Source organism: Engystomops pustulosus, chromosome 8, assembly GCF_040894005.1.
Source record: "Engystomops pustulosus chromosome 8, aEngPut4.maternal, whole genome shotgun sequence".
In the NCBI taxonomy this organism is placed as follows: domain Eukaryota; kingdom Metazoa; phylum Chordata; class Amphibia; order Anura; family Leptodactylidae; genus Engystomops; species Engystomops pustulosus.
The window spans coordinates 53,231,268-53,247,292 of NC_092418.1; the positions used below are offsets into that span (position 1 = coordinate 53,231,268).

Below are 16,025 nucleotides of genomic sequence, written 5' to 3' on the forward strand. Positions count from 1 at the left end.
CGAAAGCTATTCACTGTAATTTATTCTGCGTTATTAGCAAGTATTTTAATTCTTGTTATTCTTTGTTATGCTATGTTTGAATAGTTAATCTTTAATATGTTTTATTGAATATTTTATTTTGTGTATATGGGATCATATGATCGTTGTGGTTCCTGCTTTATGAACTTTATAAAATTGATTAATTTTGGCATTGTAATGCAATAACTTACGTTTTCTTTTTTTTAAAAATCATTTTAATTTTCTTTTTTTTTTTTTTTTCTTAAGGAAGGGATGTAAAAACTGGTTTGTTGGTTGATCCTAGATCCAAAGCTTTAGTCCTTAATGGCAAGCCAGGCCATCTTCAGTTTTATTCACTACATGATGACAAACACTTCTATAATGTAAGTTTGTACATCTTTGCTCCAAGATCATAAAATTTAAGATTTGCCTTTTATTCAGTTGTGAACCCCGTTTAGCAGGGACACTTTTTGACAGCTCCAACATTGTTGGTGACTACCATTTATTACTAAATCTTAAATATGATTTGTAAAGCGCCACAGAATTTGATGGCGCTATATAAATAAAGATTATTATTATTATTATTATTCGATTTTCTTCATTTAAACTGGTTCCTAATCCAGTGTATATGCTTCCTGATCCATGCAAAATGATGCTGTGGTCAATTACCATAGTGGTTTATACCATTGGTATAAACGCTTTTGCACGATTGAAGTTCCACTTGTGTGCCCCTCTCCTCCGTTGATTGTTCCTGGCATTGTTCACAATGAAGCAATAAGCGGTGTGAGATATGGTCATAGGACAACAATTGCTATGCCTTTCCTGTGACTCCTCCAATCTCTGTTTCAACCCGCTGATGACACTCTAAACACACCAAGCTAAATAGTCACTTCCATCTGAGAACATCCTGCTTAAAGGTACTGTGGATCTGAATTGTAAGGTGTCTTCTTACTTAGAGGGTGCGGTCACACAACGTGTTTAACGCATGCGTTTAAAACCGCATTGCAACAGCTGAAGAGAGATTTGCCTAATTAAACAGCTGTTAACACTTGGGTTTACAAACGCATCCATTAACACATGAACTTACATAAATGTGTTAATGTAAGTGTTAATATTTGCATTTTGTAAACACAAATGTTAACAGCTGTTTAAATGGGTAAATCTCTTCAGCTGTCGCAATGCGTTTTCAAATGCATGCATGATCATGCTAAAACCACTTCTAATAAAGCCATCAAAATAAATGGGTTATTTGTGAGTCAAACCCCTGTGAATTTTGCCATTTTGCTCCTTGTTGAACAGCACATATATGTGCCATATATATCCAATACCTGATATTTTATTGCTATTGCAAATTGTTTGTCTCACTTCACTTTTTATAAGAGCCAGTAATATCTTTTATTCACCAATATTCTTCTGCTGTTAGAGTACTTAATGAATACTGTTCAATAACACAAGTGTGGCAAAGGCATTTGTTAAGCTGCCTTGCAAAAGAGTAGAAGATCTTTGATTGGTGAAACTTGAACAATATATGCATAAACCACACACACTGTATATTCAGTAAATTTAACTTATCTTGTGCCTAGCTGGACATAGTACAACAAGAGTTTGTCAATCAGGCTGGACTACAACATATTGAGTTGGTGAAGGCGGCATTTAATGCAAAGGGGAACTGGCTAACAACTGTTGAAGAATTAAAAAGAAATGAAACCAGTCATCTTGAAGTACAGATGAAGTTCTGGGAATATGTTGACAAGCTACAGAGGTAACTATACAAGGCTAGGTAGTCATAAAAGCAAAGATACTACAGGTGGTCTCCTACTTAAGAACACCCAACTTAAGGATGACCCCTACTTGCAAACAGACCTCTGGATGTTGGTAATTTACTGTACATTAGCCTTAGGTTACAATAAACAGCTATAAAAGTTATGAAAGGTGTCAGCAATTAAGCTTTTTTGTTAATCCTGGTTTTTATGACAATCCAACATTTTTTAAAATCCAATTGTCACAGAGACAAAATAAAATTTGTCTGGGGTTACAATTATAAAATCTTTCTGACCTGCATACAAATTCAACTACTACTGCATAGATAGGTTCTATCTTAGACTCACAGTATACACGAGTATGTACAGGCAGTCCCTGCGTTACGTACGATTCTACAGAGCTATTTAGGGCTCACACAGCACAAGCATAGCCTTCATGTAATAATGATTTCTACCACTTTATTACATGTTCCCTGCTCCTTGATGTGATAGAAGCTGCCAGGCTAGTGTCCATATACATCCTGTATGTGCACTGTGCAGTGTTCAGTGGATTTACTTGTGGGAAACTAAAAGGATTTAATGCTAAAACGTAAACACAAAGCATCATGGCATTTGTGGGCAAGCTAGCTGGCCTCAGCCTGAGGGCATAGACAAATATTAGTCTCTGCCCACTTCACCAGTAGAGAGAGACATTTTTGCCAAACACATTCAGAACAGAAGATGCCTTAACTTTGGAAAGAAAAGGACAATCCGCACAATATCGTTCTATTTTCAAAGGGGGAATCACACAATAATTTGGTAAAATTACGGTAGCTTTACAGTTACAATTTAAAGTTGTACTAACATAGTTGATTTTTATGTACAGCTTTCTATTGCCGATTGTAACTTTAAGAATACATATCTTTGGTTCTATTGTTTCTAGGTGCAAGGGTTTAGGAAATATAGGCATTTTATGTGTGCCCCTCTCCATCCAGCCAGCTGACAGCAGAATGCAGAAGGAGCTGCAGGAAACACTTTAAGGCCCCTTTCACACTTGCGTTTTTCACGCGCGTTTTCTGTGCGTGCTTTTGACGCGCAGAACTTGCATTGCACTCTGACCCATTGTAATCAATGGGTCTTTTCAGACTTGCATTTTTTTCACGCACACACGCTAGTTTTTTTTTTTTAAACGCGCGTTTAAATCTTGGCATGCTCTACTTTTGCAAGTCATGCGCGTGAAAAACGCACCATACAAGTCTATGGAGATGCATCAAAAACGCATTGCACTCTGAGACACACGCAAGTGCAATGCGTTTTTCACGCATCAATTTCCATAGAAAAGATAGAGCTCAGTCCTGAGTCCATTTCACGCGCATTTTCTGTGCGTGAAAAACGCATTGAAATTGCATCAAAAATGCGCGTGAAAAACTGAGACACTGAACAAACTCTGACTGAAAACTGATTGCACTCTGATGCAAAATGTGCGTTTTTCACTGACCAAAAACTGATCGCACCCTGATCAAACTCTCACGTGATCTGCAACGCAAGTGTGGAAGGGGCCTTACATTCACTGTAACTGAACTTGGGGAAGGGTGACGGAATAATGCTGAATAATGCGGAATAATTACAAATTATTAAAATCACATTGGAAAACTGACAAAAATGCTTATTTTTCACATTTGTAGTCAATTGGCAAATTTTCAATATTTAATTAAGATATAATTATTATTAAAAAAATATAAACATGTCTTAAAACGAACAAAATAAAAAATTTTTATGATATGTAACGCTTTTACCAAGATATTGTCATTTTAAAAAGTGCATAGCAGAACCTCAAAAATTGACCAGGACATTGAGGGACCGATGACCATCATCATGAAGGGTTAGATCTGTCTGACATTGCAACTGCTTATCTCAGGCAAATATGGGTCATTATTTCATTAATTGGGATGAGATTTTTATTCATACTTAAGGGGACTGCTAGTTTAATGGAGTAAAATCTGGTGATGGGTTCTCTTTTTAAAGCGTTTTCACTCCTTGTCTTTCAGGAATTAATGGTCCTTTTTGAAAACAAAGTGTACAACAAAGTCAATCGGTGGGCAAAATGACTTGATGTACCACTTTTGTAGATAAATGACTTTTTATTGTGTGACTAAAAGTTTATTATTTATTCGCTTCCTCCCCCCCCCCCCCCCATGAAAGCAAGAAAGTTAAAGGAAACCTACCTCCAGGTTAATCTAATCATTAGTAGGATAGTAGGATCGCCCTATTGAGGGATACACCTTTAGTCCCCCATATCTTATATCATTTTTAATTGCCCCTATATGCAAATTTACTGAGCGTGGAGTAGCTGGAGCTGGGGCAACATGGCGTGGCTACTCCACACCCCAGTAGCCTTTTGCAATCCAAAAGGTACTGGGCAATCCAATTTTGTAGGTACCATGCCATCTTCATTGCACCCACCTGTCTGTAAGGCTGGGTTCTGTGCATGCACAGTAGCTCCGGGTTAAGAGCCAAGACTGTGCAAACGCCAGCCTGCATGTGCAGAACCCAGGTTCAAGGACAAGTGCACAGCTACGAGGAGCTGCCTGCTGAAGATGGCATGGCATGGTGGATTGCAGGAGGCTACTGGGGTGTGGAGTAGCCTCTGCTCTGGCTACTCCATGCCCCAGTAGCCTCTTTGGTAAATTTACATATTAAAGCAATTAAAGTTTTTAAAAGATAAGGGGGACTAAAGGATTAGCCATCAAAAGGGCTATCCTACTATAGATTAGATGAACTTGCCACCAGGAAAGCTAACATTCTAAGACGGTGAAGGTGATCCTTTTAGAGACAGAGTACCCAAACTACAACCAAAGACCCACTTACTTTTTGCAAAGTGCCAACACAGAAATTTAATTTGTGATTTAGCTCCTTGCTTCATCACAGCTTTCATTCATATCAGCACCCTGAGGACACCAATAAAGCAGAAAATAGGCAAAATTGGATGATCATTGTAAATTATGTGTCCCCCTAAGCCGGAAGTATTGTCTGGGGCCAGACCATGAGCTACAATGATAATCCAGATCTGTCCACACCTTCCCACCCCTCCAGTAGTCCCAGGTAGAGCTGTCACTTTAAAATATCTCTGTGCACAGCAAAACCTAGGCTGTCTTGGTCTGCAGGAAGATTCCTGGAATTCTCTCTGGTGATAGCCTGGGTGCCCACAGAGAGGTGCCATAGGTTCGCCACCAGAGTTGGCAAAATATAAGCTAGAAATATATAAATGAGTATATATAATAACATTTTTTTTTCCTTTAAAGCTTTGTCTTGAACACTACTATAAATTGGCCTCATGAGGACCAAATTTCATCCTTATCCTTCAAGACTGGATCTGATTCTGATAAAGATGTTCCCACTTTGGTAACCACAGGGAATGACGGCCTGTTTAAAGTCTGGGTACTGGAGGACAATTCTGACATATATCGTAAGTATAGCATGTTAGTCTATAAATTATGGCGTAGGCAGAGTTGGCGATCTTTCTGTTTTTGGATATTGAAAGCAGCATCTATGCTTTAACCCATTACCGGCATGTGACGTAGTAGTAAGGTCTGAGCTCTTTCCATAGCCGTTGAGTGTTTGCTGCTGCATATTGCAGCAAACCGACATCTGTGTTAACCTGTCGACCGCTGCCGGCAGCGATCGACAGGTTAACAACCGCAGCCGGTTCTACCACCGATCAGGGGTGTTACTGATGGGTGTTTTCTGCAATATGAACCACATATGTAAACAACCCCTTTTATCCTTGATCACCGTAAAGTAGCAAGTGCCTATGAGAACCCAAAGCTGGATCAAGGTGAATGTACAAGTGAATGAAGGATCAAAACCCAAAATGTAACAAATTAAACCACACACGTTAGTATAATCCACACTCAAGAGGTCTAATAAGATAATTTATATAGGGCTGTTTAAAACAAATCGGCCTGAAATTCGTTCAGTGGCTAGTGGGAAAGGAGAGCTGGACCACTAAACTCTGGTGGGGTACGTTCACTCCAAAGGGCATCATGTCACACACTTAAGTGCCACAACAGCATAATAATGCACCGCCCAACATACAATATTAAAGCTGTTTGTAGTACATGTGTGGGAATGGCACAGAGATGACTGGAGTGTCAATTACATGACTGAAGAAATATTAATCATAAGAATCGGAGAAAACGGAGAAGTATTGAAGTGTCTATTTGGAAAATCTGTAAAAACAAAGAAATTGTATAAATTACAAAATATATGGTATGGATACTTCAGAAGAGCAGAAAAATGATAAAAAATCATCAAAAATATCCAAAAAACGAACACTACTAATATAATTAACCTAAATGGTACTTAAAGGGATTGGCCATTCTTTTACTCATGTGCTTTTACTGCCTTAACCCCTTTCCGCCGCAGCCCTTTTTCATTTTTGCATTTTCATTTTTCATTCCCCACCTTCAAAAATCAAACTCTTTATTTTATTTTTCCATGCACAGAGCTGTGTGATGGCTTCAAACAAATTGCACTTCAAATTGGTGGTATTTAATATTCCATGCACTGGAAAATGGGTAAAAATTCCAAATGCTGTGAAATTGGTGAAAAAACACATTTGCGACGTTTTCTTGTGGGCTTTGTTTTTACGGATTTCACTGTGCGCCCCAAATGACTATTTTCTTTGGGTCGGTACGATTATGGTGATACCAAATTTGTATAGGTTTTATACAGGGCCGCATCTGCCATGAGGCGAGATGAAAATCTTGCCTCAGGCGGCAGAATGCGGAGCCCTTTAAAGAGCGGCGCAATTTGCCGCTCTGAAGTGCACCATTTAGGCGCTTGTTGACGCCTGAATCGCCCCCCAGCTAAATAAATCGCGCTTGTCTCTTTAAGACACAGGCGCGATATATATGCGGAGAAACGCAGCGCCTATCTGGCTGCTAGTGTTGCTCCATTTTGTGCTGGACACAGGCGGTGGATGATGGCGTCACGCCGCCTGTGTCACACTGTGAGCCGCGGGTCACAGAACAGCTGCAAGAAGACTGGAGCCGCCCGCTGTGGGAGTACCTTGCCTAATAAGGGACAAATACTGAAATAACGGGGTAGGGGTGGGGAGTTTTCCGTATACATTTGTTATATGTTGCCAGAATCGTTTTATACTGTGGGGGATGGGGCGCTGTATAAATTATATGGGGCCATAATCGTTTTATTCTGGGGAGCTGTATATATTATATGGGACCATATGTTTTGTTTCCTGGGGGGGCTGTATATATTTATATGGGAACAGATTTCAGCTAGGGAGTTTACAGTATATTACTAAGCTGGGGGGCTGTATATAGGATACAGAATATTACTAAGTTGGGGGGTGTATATTGGATACAGTATATTACTAAGCTGAGGGGCTGTATATGGGGTACAGTATATTACTAAGCTGGGGGGCTGTATATAGGATACAGAATATTACTAAGTTGGGGGGTGTATATTGGATACAGTATATTACTAACTGGGGCGGGCTTGATTTATCATCCCTGATGCTTCCTTTACAGAAAACAGAAAATAATCTGCTTCACACCTCTTAAAAGTAATAAATGAACATGTGTAGTGTTCATAGATACCTCAGTCATATGTTCACGTGTATACATTATCATTACATCCCTAAATAAAATATTTGAAATCCTGCTCTTCAGCTTGAAATTTTCATAATAGTATACAAGGCTGAAAAGACGTTCATCAAATCCAACCTTTAAGAAATTCCTAGTTTAACCCCTTAAACTATAAAATGGCGGCATCCTTAAAGTGTAACCGTCATTCTGAGCAAAAAAAAAACTAAAATACATAATTCTGCCCCAGGTGTCCCTGGGAATCATTCCTCAAAATATTTTGCCTCTCGGTCCTCATTTAGTACCTTTTTTGGCCCATGGCAACCAGGGTTTCCAGCTCTCAAAGCAGCTCTCCAGCAAGATGGAGGGGTGTAGCCTGCCTCCTCTCACCTCATTACAAGGGCGCGCTGCTGACCAATGACACCTAATATCTATCTATCTGATATCAATCTAAGTAACACTCCAGTACAGCACATGAGGGCAGAGCTTGCAGAGTTGTAGAGAGTCTCCTGGCACTTAATGTGTGTGTGAGGTGATTGGGGGGGGGGCTGTGTGGATTATTTGTAATACACAAGTGTGGGGAAAGCTGAGGAGAGAGATCGCGGGTCTTAACCCTTTCTTTGCCCCCGGCAAAGTCGCCGGCGGCACTGAAAGCATGGGTGCATGGGCGCCGCCATGTTACCTGCGGCGATCGGTTGCCATTGTAGCTTCGGGTCTTCGTCTGACCCGAGGCTGAATGGCTTCTGCCTATTCCATTACAATGAGCCAGTGGCTCATTGTAATGTATAGTGTACAGAAATGCCATTATACTGCGATACAGTTGTATTGCAGTATACGGTACGAATGATCTGACCTTCTAGGGTTTATGTACCCTAGAGCAGCGGTGGCGAACCTAGGGCACACAGAGCCCTCAGTGCTGGCACGCAGGTCCTTTGAATTTAACTCAGGTTTAAGCAGTATCGGAGCCGCGCTCCGAGACTGCTAAAATCCATGACAGAGCAGGGCGCTGACACTGCCTGTTCTGTCACACTGATGACTGCAGCGCACAGGACGGTAAGCGTCCCAGCGCTGGCAACGTAATGATGTCATTATGCTGCCAGCGCTGGGCACCTTACTGTGTGCAGAACAGAAGAAGCCGGAGGAACGCGGGTTTCCTGCCCGCTTCCCGCCCCTCCCCTAAAACTTCGCCCGCAAGCCGCGGAAACTCCCAGAACACCCTGCCCACTACTGCAAATCCCACCGCCCGGCGGAATTCTGCCCGCTACCACAAACCCCACCTCGGCCCAAACCTCGCCCGCTATCGCAACAGACTCTGAACGCTACCCCCGCCTGTACTTCGCCCGCTAGACCCTCTGCCCAGACTCTGTCCGCTCTCCGCCCACTACTGCAATTGAACTCCGGCCGCTCTCGCTACTTCCCTTCCCCCTCCCCAACTCCGGTCAGTGCACCACCCCCTCCCCTGGAACTCATGCCTCATAAACCCACTCCCCAGATCTCCAGATGCCGCATTAACCCCCCCCCCCCTGCAGCCCTAACTCTGGCCGCCCACCCTCTGCCCATCTACCCTATGCTGCCCCCCCCCCCCCCCGCCATTAATTATTTCCTATGCTACCCCTCATAATTAATTATTTTCTATGCTGCCCCTCATAATTTATTATTTCCTATGCTGCCCCTTATGAGGAAATAATTATGAGGGGTAGAATAGGAAATAATTAATTATGAGGGGCAGCATATTAAATAATTAATTATGAGGGGCAGCATAGGTAATAATAAATTATTCCCTATGCTGCCCCTCATAATTAATTATTTCCTATCCTGCTCCTCATAATTATTCCCTATGCTGCCCCTCCATTATTATTTTCTATAATGGCCCCATAATCCATAATTTCATATATTAGGGCAGCCACAATGTTTCTACTGCCATTTTAAAAAATAATAATAAAAACCCTGTACTTACCTCTGGCTCCTGCGTCTTCTTTCTTCGGGCTGCTGCCGGGCAGGAAGCGGTGCGCGGCCGCGTGATGACGTAATCACGCGGCCGCGCATCCAAGTTCATGGAGCGATGTGCGCCGGGGTTGTCTTCCGGCCACATCTCTCCACCTACAGTAATAGTGCTCGAGCGGCCGTTTCCGGCCGCATCGAGCACTATTCAGTGACGGGCAGGAGCTTCCTGTCCGGATGGACGGAGGCCCCTGCCCGACTGCCGAACTGGATACGGCCCGACTGCCGTACTGGAGCGCCAGCCCGGGGGCCCCCAAATAACAAATCCGGATCCCGGGGCTCGGCGCTGGATGGGACGGGGGCCGGATAGAAACGGTCCGCGGGCCGCAAGAGGCCCGGGGGCCGTAGTTTGGGGACCCCTGCCCTAGAGGGTCTAAGAAATAGTGAAGGAAAAAAAAACATTTAAAAATGTAAAAAAAAATTCTAATCATGCCCTCCATACCCTTTCCCTAGAACTGATATAAAACATAATAAACCGTAAAAATCACAGACACATTAGGTATTGCCGCATCCCAAAATGCCTGATCTATCAAAATATAAAAACGGTTACGACCAGCGGTGACCTCCGAGACAGGAATTGGCGCCAAAATGTCCACAACGCGACTCTTACACCTTTTTACATGACATAAAAAATGTAATTAAAAATTATCAAAATGTCGCACAGTTGTCAAAATGGTAGCAATGAAAACGTCAGCTCATTTTGCAAAAAATGACAGCTCCATACACCAAAGTATGAAAAAGTTATTAGCGTCAGAAGATGGCAAATTTTTTTTTTTTTTAGTTCCCACCGACATTCATGGATTTAAAGTACGGGATAAGGAATTTAAAATATCGCTCTTTGCCGATGATGTCGTCCTAACTCACCCCCATACCTCCCTCCCAGCCCTCCACTGTCTTTTAGGAGAATGTGGCCGCTTTTCAGCTTATAAGGTCAACTCTACTAAAACGGAAACACTCCCCATCAATATCCCCCCAGATCAGTCTTCCCTTCTCAAGGCCAACTATCCCTATCAATGGCGTGATGACCCTATACAATATCTGGGAGTCCATATAACCCCTTCCTACACCTCCCTCTGCAGACATCGCTTTCCCCCCATATATACGCCCACATACACTCTTCACTTGCTAAATGGTTTTCCCTTTGCCCTATCGCTATAGCAGCTGTCAAAATGACCACTCCCCAAATTGATTTATCTTTTTCAGACCCTCTCAGTCCCTTCAGGCTTCCATTTTGAAATTTCTCAACCAATCATTACAGGCACACATTATACATAGATGGGCTGACACCTTCTATAAATCTGCATGACCAACACCCTACATAGAAATATAAAACCAAAAAAGAATCAAGAGTATTTTTTTGTCTTTTTTTCCTAATAAAGTATTGATTTAATTAATCAATACTTTATTAGGAAAAAAAGACAAAAAATAGATATGAATCACACATATTACAAAATAATAATAATTTAATATGTGTGTTATTCCTATCTATTTTTTTTTTTTGTCTTTTTTCTTAAAGTATTGATTTAATTGGACCTGAATACTCTTGATTCTTTTTTGGTTTTATATTCCATTTTGAAATTTGTTTGGGCAGACAAAAGGCACAGAATAGCGAAGCGCATATCCCCCCCCCCCCCCCCTCCCCATAAGTCCAAAGGAGGTCTTTCCCTTCCCAACTGGGTTCAATACTACTGGGCCACTCGCCACCGTAGTATACCAGCCTGATCTACTCTCCCTGCATACTCTAAATGGATGGATTGGGAGATGTTGTGGCTGGCCCCAGCTGGGTCTGCGGTCTGGCACCGTGCAGTCCTCTTCCACGTTGCAGACCTGATGGATCCTGGAACAAGACTAATTCTCCCCTTCCCGGAACTCCAAGCCAAAAACAATCTCCATCCATTGTGCGTTTTTCACTACCTACAGATTAAGCATTATGTGTCCTCACTTTATCAGTCAGCCCCGGCTTCGATTCCTACCCCTTTTAAGCTCTCCACTACCACGGCAGGTCTCATCTCCTCTATCTATGCTCTCTTAGGCGATCCTTATCCCGCCAAACTCCCCACGTACTCCTACATGTCTAAATGGGAGGCTTACCTAGGAGAGACCCTTTCAGATAGCTGCTGGTCCTTGATATGGAACCGGGCAGCCAAAATTGCTACTTGCATATTCAACAAGGAGAATCAGTACAAACTACTTATGCATTGGCACCACAACCCGCAACTCCTCCATGCCCTTAACCCCACCCTCCTGCACACTTGCTGGAGATGTGGGATCCCCCATGCCTCCACGTTTCATGTATTTTGGGAATGCTCAAGCCCTTCTGGGAACTTGTCCAGAAGACCCTTTCCAGAAGTTACTTTCTTTGGATCTACCCCTATGTCCTAAAGCATATTAATTAAACATATTTCCTCATCCCCTTAGAAAGTGTACTCTCATTTTGACCCTGAATATCCTCACGGCTGCCATAGCTAAACATTGGAGGCAGGTGTCCCCTCCCTCCAGGTACGAATTGTATGCCCGTATTAAAGACATCCGATCTGTGGAATGTTTGTCGGTCACTCTCCAAAATAAGGTGGACAAATTTCATCTTATATGGGACCCCTGGGATTCATGCTGCCTCTCTCATGATGTGCCCTAATCCTGACCTGCTTCCCCTCCCATCCCATCTCCTCTTGTTTCTAGTCCTGTCTATGTCCCCTCTGGTTCACTGTTCATATAGTTTTAATTTTTAACTTTTGCACCCCCCTCCTGGGGGTTTATTTCCAATCACAGTGTAATATATAAAGGAATATCACTACCAGTATATACCAACAACACTCCATGCTTTATGTGACTGGTTTGTGTTCCACACGACACGGTGTGCATGTTATCTTGTAGCTGTCAACTCCAGATTCTTATGATGATTACTGTGAATTGATCACAATGAACTACTCTGTGATTGTCTGTTTTATTTCATAAAATTTATTTAATTAAAAGTACATTTTAAAAAAAAAATGGTCAAATTTTGTCGTTGGAACGTTCATTTAGCCCTAAAATATACACATTTCCATAAGATAAAGAGAAAACGCATCTTAATTTGTTACACAATTTCACCCACATGTAGCTGTTACTTGTTTTATGGGTGCACAGCAAAGTGCGGGAGGGACCTGCAGGTCCGGGTTTTTAGTTTCTCAATGGCTCCTTTTGTAGGCTATAAAATGTTAGCGTTTTTGTTATTCGGGCCAAGTGACGGCTTTTTTTTTTTTTTTTTTTTTACGGGATGAGATGCTTTTTCCAGTGTTTACATTTAGGGCTTGGAATCCCCTGTTGTTGAAAATTTATGAGCATAAATGCTGTACTGGATTTTTAACTTTTTTTTTTTTTTTTTTTTGGTGTTAACCGTATAGCCTAATAATAGTTATCTTTTATTATATAGGTCAATACAGTTACCGGGATATTTTGAATACAGGACACCCGACTTACAGACAACCCATAGTTACAGACAGACCCCTCTGATGTCTGGAGCTTTCTGAATGCTTTACTATAGTCCCAGATTGCAATATTCAGCTGTAAGGTGTCTGTAATTAAGCTTTATTGATAATCCTTGGTCCCATTACAGCAAAAAATGTTTAAACTCCAATTGTCACTGGGGCCAAAATTTTTCTTGTCTGGGTCTACAGTTATAAAATATACAGTTTCCAAAACGTCCTCCATGACGGCCCACTTGGAGGATGCCCCTTGACCTCTGTAGGGACAGGAAGCAGAGAGGTTAAAAGCCCGCCACCCGCATCCTCCAGCCAGTGTCTTCCTGTCCCTACAGAGGGCAGGCAAGAGAGGGTCTCTCTTTTTGTTATGGCTGATGAGGCAGACTTGGGCCTACTCCACCCTCCTGGTCACGTAAGTGGTGCTGTATGGCATGTTCTTATAGTATCTACGATACATATTAGAACCAAGAGAGGGCAAGAGAGGGTCTCTCTTTTTGTTATGGCTGATGAGGCAGACTTGGGCCTACTCCACCCTCCTGGTCACGTAAGTGGTGCTGTATGGCATATTCTTATAGTATCTACGATACATATTAGAACCCCAAGTTTGTTACTTTCCTCACCTTTCCCCCTTAGGATAAGGAGGAAGGGTTTAAGGGGAAAGGCAAAGAGGACAGATCAGAAAGGTCTGAGAAATCCAGCAAGTCCGATCGTTCCATGAAGAGTAGGACCTCTGCTAGGAAATGTAATATGTGTCTCCAGGTTATGTCTGAATCATACGCAAAACCCATATGCAGACCCTGTATTGAAAGTTTTATGCGGGAGGAAAAAACCTCTTCCATAAAGGAATGATAAGGTGGTAGCATCAGTCGCATTGGCAACACAGAAAGATCCTCCTCCCAAAAAACCTAGGTTGGTGGATATCTCTTCTGAGGGAGAAAATTATGATTCTGAGGGTTCGTCCTGTTCTCTAGCGGACACAGAGGAACAAGATTCCCAAGATATCAGCCAGAAACTGGATTCCCGACACCTATTTCAGGTAGATGATTTGGATAACCTCTTAAAGGCGATCCGTGAAACTCTAAATATTGAGGAGGAAGTTCCCTATATGTCTCAGGAGGACAAACTGTTCGGGGGCCCAAGGGGCAAGAAACTTGTCTTTCCAGTTAATGATACCTGGAAGGGGTTAATCACGGAAGAATGGAAGGACCCAGACAAGACCATAATTTCTAAAAGTTTTAAGAGACGTCTCGTCTTCGATCAGGAAGTCTCTAAAGTTTGGGACTCTGTCCCGAAGGTAGACGTGCAAGTGATGGTGGTCAAAAAAACAGACCTTCCCTTTGTGGATTCAGCGCAGCTCAGGGACCCCATTGACCAGAAGACCGACGCTCTTCTTAAGAAAGCCTGGGAGACGTCGATGTTTAGTTTAAAATCCAACCTATCCACTACCTCGGTTGCGAGGACCCTTTATTTCTGACAAAATGAACTGGAATCTCACATTAGAGAAGGTACTCCCAGAGCGTCCCTACTGGGAAGCATTCCACTTTTAAGATCTGCCACGGCCTTCTTGGCAGACGCCTCCGTTGAGGGTGTCCGATTTGCAGCCAAGGAGGGTGCGTTAACGAACGCAACATGAAGAGCCTTATGGTTAAAGCAGTGGGGCGGCGATATACGTTTGAAGTCTAAGCTCTGCAGCATACCCTTCACAGGTGATTTTGTTTTTGGTCCAGAGTTGGACGCTATTTTAGAGAGAGCTTCGGACAAGAAAAAAGGATTTCCTGAAAATAGAACACCCTCCAAGAAGCCTTCATTTCGCCCCTTCAAGAACCCTAAAGATTCCTTTCATGGGAAAGGTAAACAGGGGCGCTGGAGCTACCCCAAGGGAGGCAGAGGCAGGGGGTTTCTGTTCTCCAATCCTCCGGACAACTCTGGGGGAAAGAAGCAGTGACGCCAGAGTGGGGGGGGGGGGTCTCCTAGAATTCACTACTCAATGGACAAATATTACTTCAAACCCTTGGGTCTTGAACATTGTCAGTTCTGGCTACAGAATAGAATTCAGTGCCCCCATCCTCTCTCATCTGGCAGGAAGTTTCATCCCTCATTCATTCAGGAGTGGTCATTCCGGTTGCTCGAGACCAAGAAAAGACGCGCTTCTATTCTCCACTGTTCCTGGTCAAGAAACCCAATGGATCGAACCGGCTGATCATAAATTTAAAATCTCTAAACAGCTTCATCACCTACAGGAGGTTTCACTTGGAATCGGTAAGATCTGCTACCCAGCTTATTTACACCGATTACTATATGTGCACGATAGACCTTTGGGACGCTTATTACCACGTTCCTATTCACCACTCTTCTCAAAGGTTCCTCAGATTTTCAGTTTTTTCTCCAGAAGGTTCTATCCTCCACTTTCAGTTTCGGGCTCTTCCTTTTGGTATTTCCTCAGCTCCGAGAGTTTTTACAAAGATCGTGGTGGAAGTCGTTGTCTTCCTGAGGCTGCAGAATGTGTCTATCGTTCCATATTTAGACGACCTTCTGATTGTGGGGAAAGACAGATCAGATCTCATTACAGCAAGAGATTTTACCATGAGCAAACTCTCAGAACTGAGGTGGCTAATCAACACCCAAAAATAAGATCTATCTCCCTCCACTCACAAAAAGTTTCTAGGAGTAATGTTGAACTCCACTCACATGATGTCTTTTCTCATGATGTCTAAGACTTCAAATCCGCTCCTTCAGAAGAAAAACCTCCATTACAATCCGAGGAGCAATGAAGGTTCTGGGTCTCCTTACGGCCTGCCTCCCATCTGTAGCCTGGAGCCAGAGTCATTGTCGCACTCTGCAGAGTTGGATCCTCCGTTCTTGGAACCGGAGATCCTCAGGATTGGACAAAAAGGTCACCATTCCATCATTGGAAAAGAGACCTTCAATGGTGGTTAGAGTTGAAGAATCTGGAAAAAGGGGTTCCTTGGCACTGCCTTCCGTGTCTTACCATCACGACCAATGCAAACAGTCTGGGCTGGGGAGCAGTCTTCCCCTCGCACTATGCCCAGGGATCTTGGACCCCTTCACTAGCAAAGAAACCATCAAATTATCGGGAACTGCAAGCCGTCTGGGAAGGTCCAACCCTCTTCTTCTAAAGAATAAGCACGTCCATATACTGTCGGACAACACCATGGCGGTGTCTTACTTGAGATGACAAGGTACAAGGTCCATAGCTCTTTCCT

At 42.8% G+C, this 16,025-nt stretch overlaps 1 protein-coding gene across 2 annotated transcripts in view; it reads left to right on the forward strand.

The window, feature by feature from the left end:
* The window catches only part of WDR75 (WD repeat domain 75), a 219,199-nt gene that overhangs the window by 94,495 nt on the left and 108,679 nt on the right, over positions 1 to 16,025 (forward strand). For both annotated transcript variants that reach the window (XM_072120944.1, XM_072120943.1), the window contains exons 11-13: positions 265 to 380; positions 1,581 to 1,759; positions 5,039 to 5,202. In XM_072120944.1, the coding sequence (XP_071977045.1) occupies positions 265 to 380; positions 1,581 to 1,759; positions 5,039 to 5,202 (459 nt within the window). The remainder of the gene's footprint in view (positions 1 to 264; positions 381 to 1,580; positions 1,760 to 5,038; positions 5,203 to 16,025) is intronic.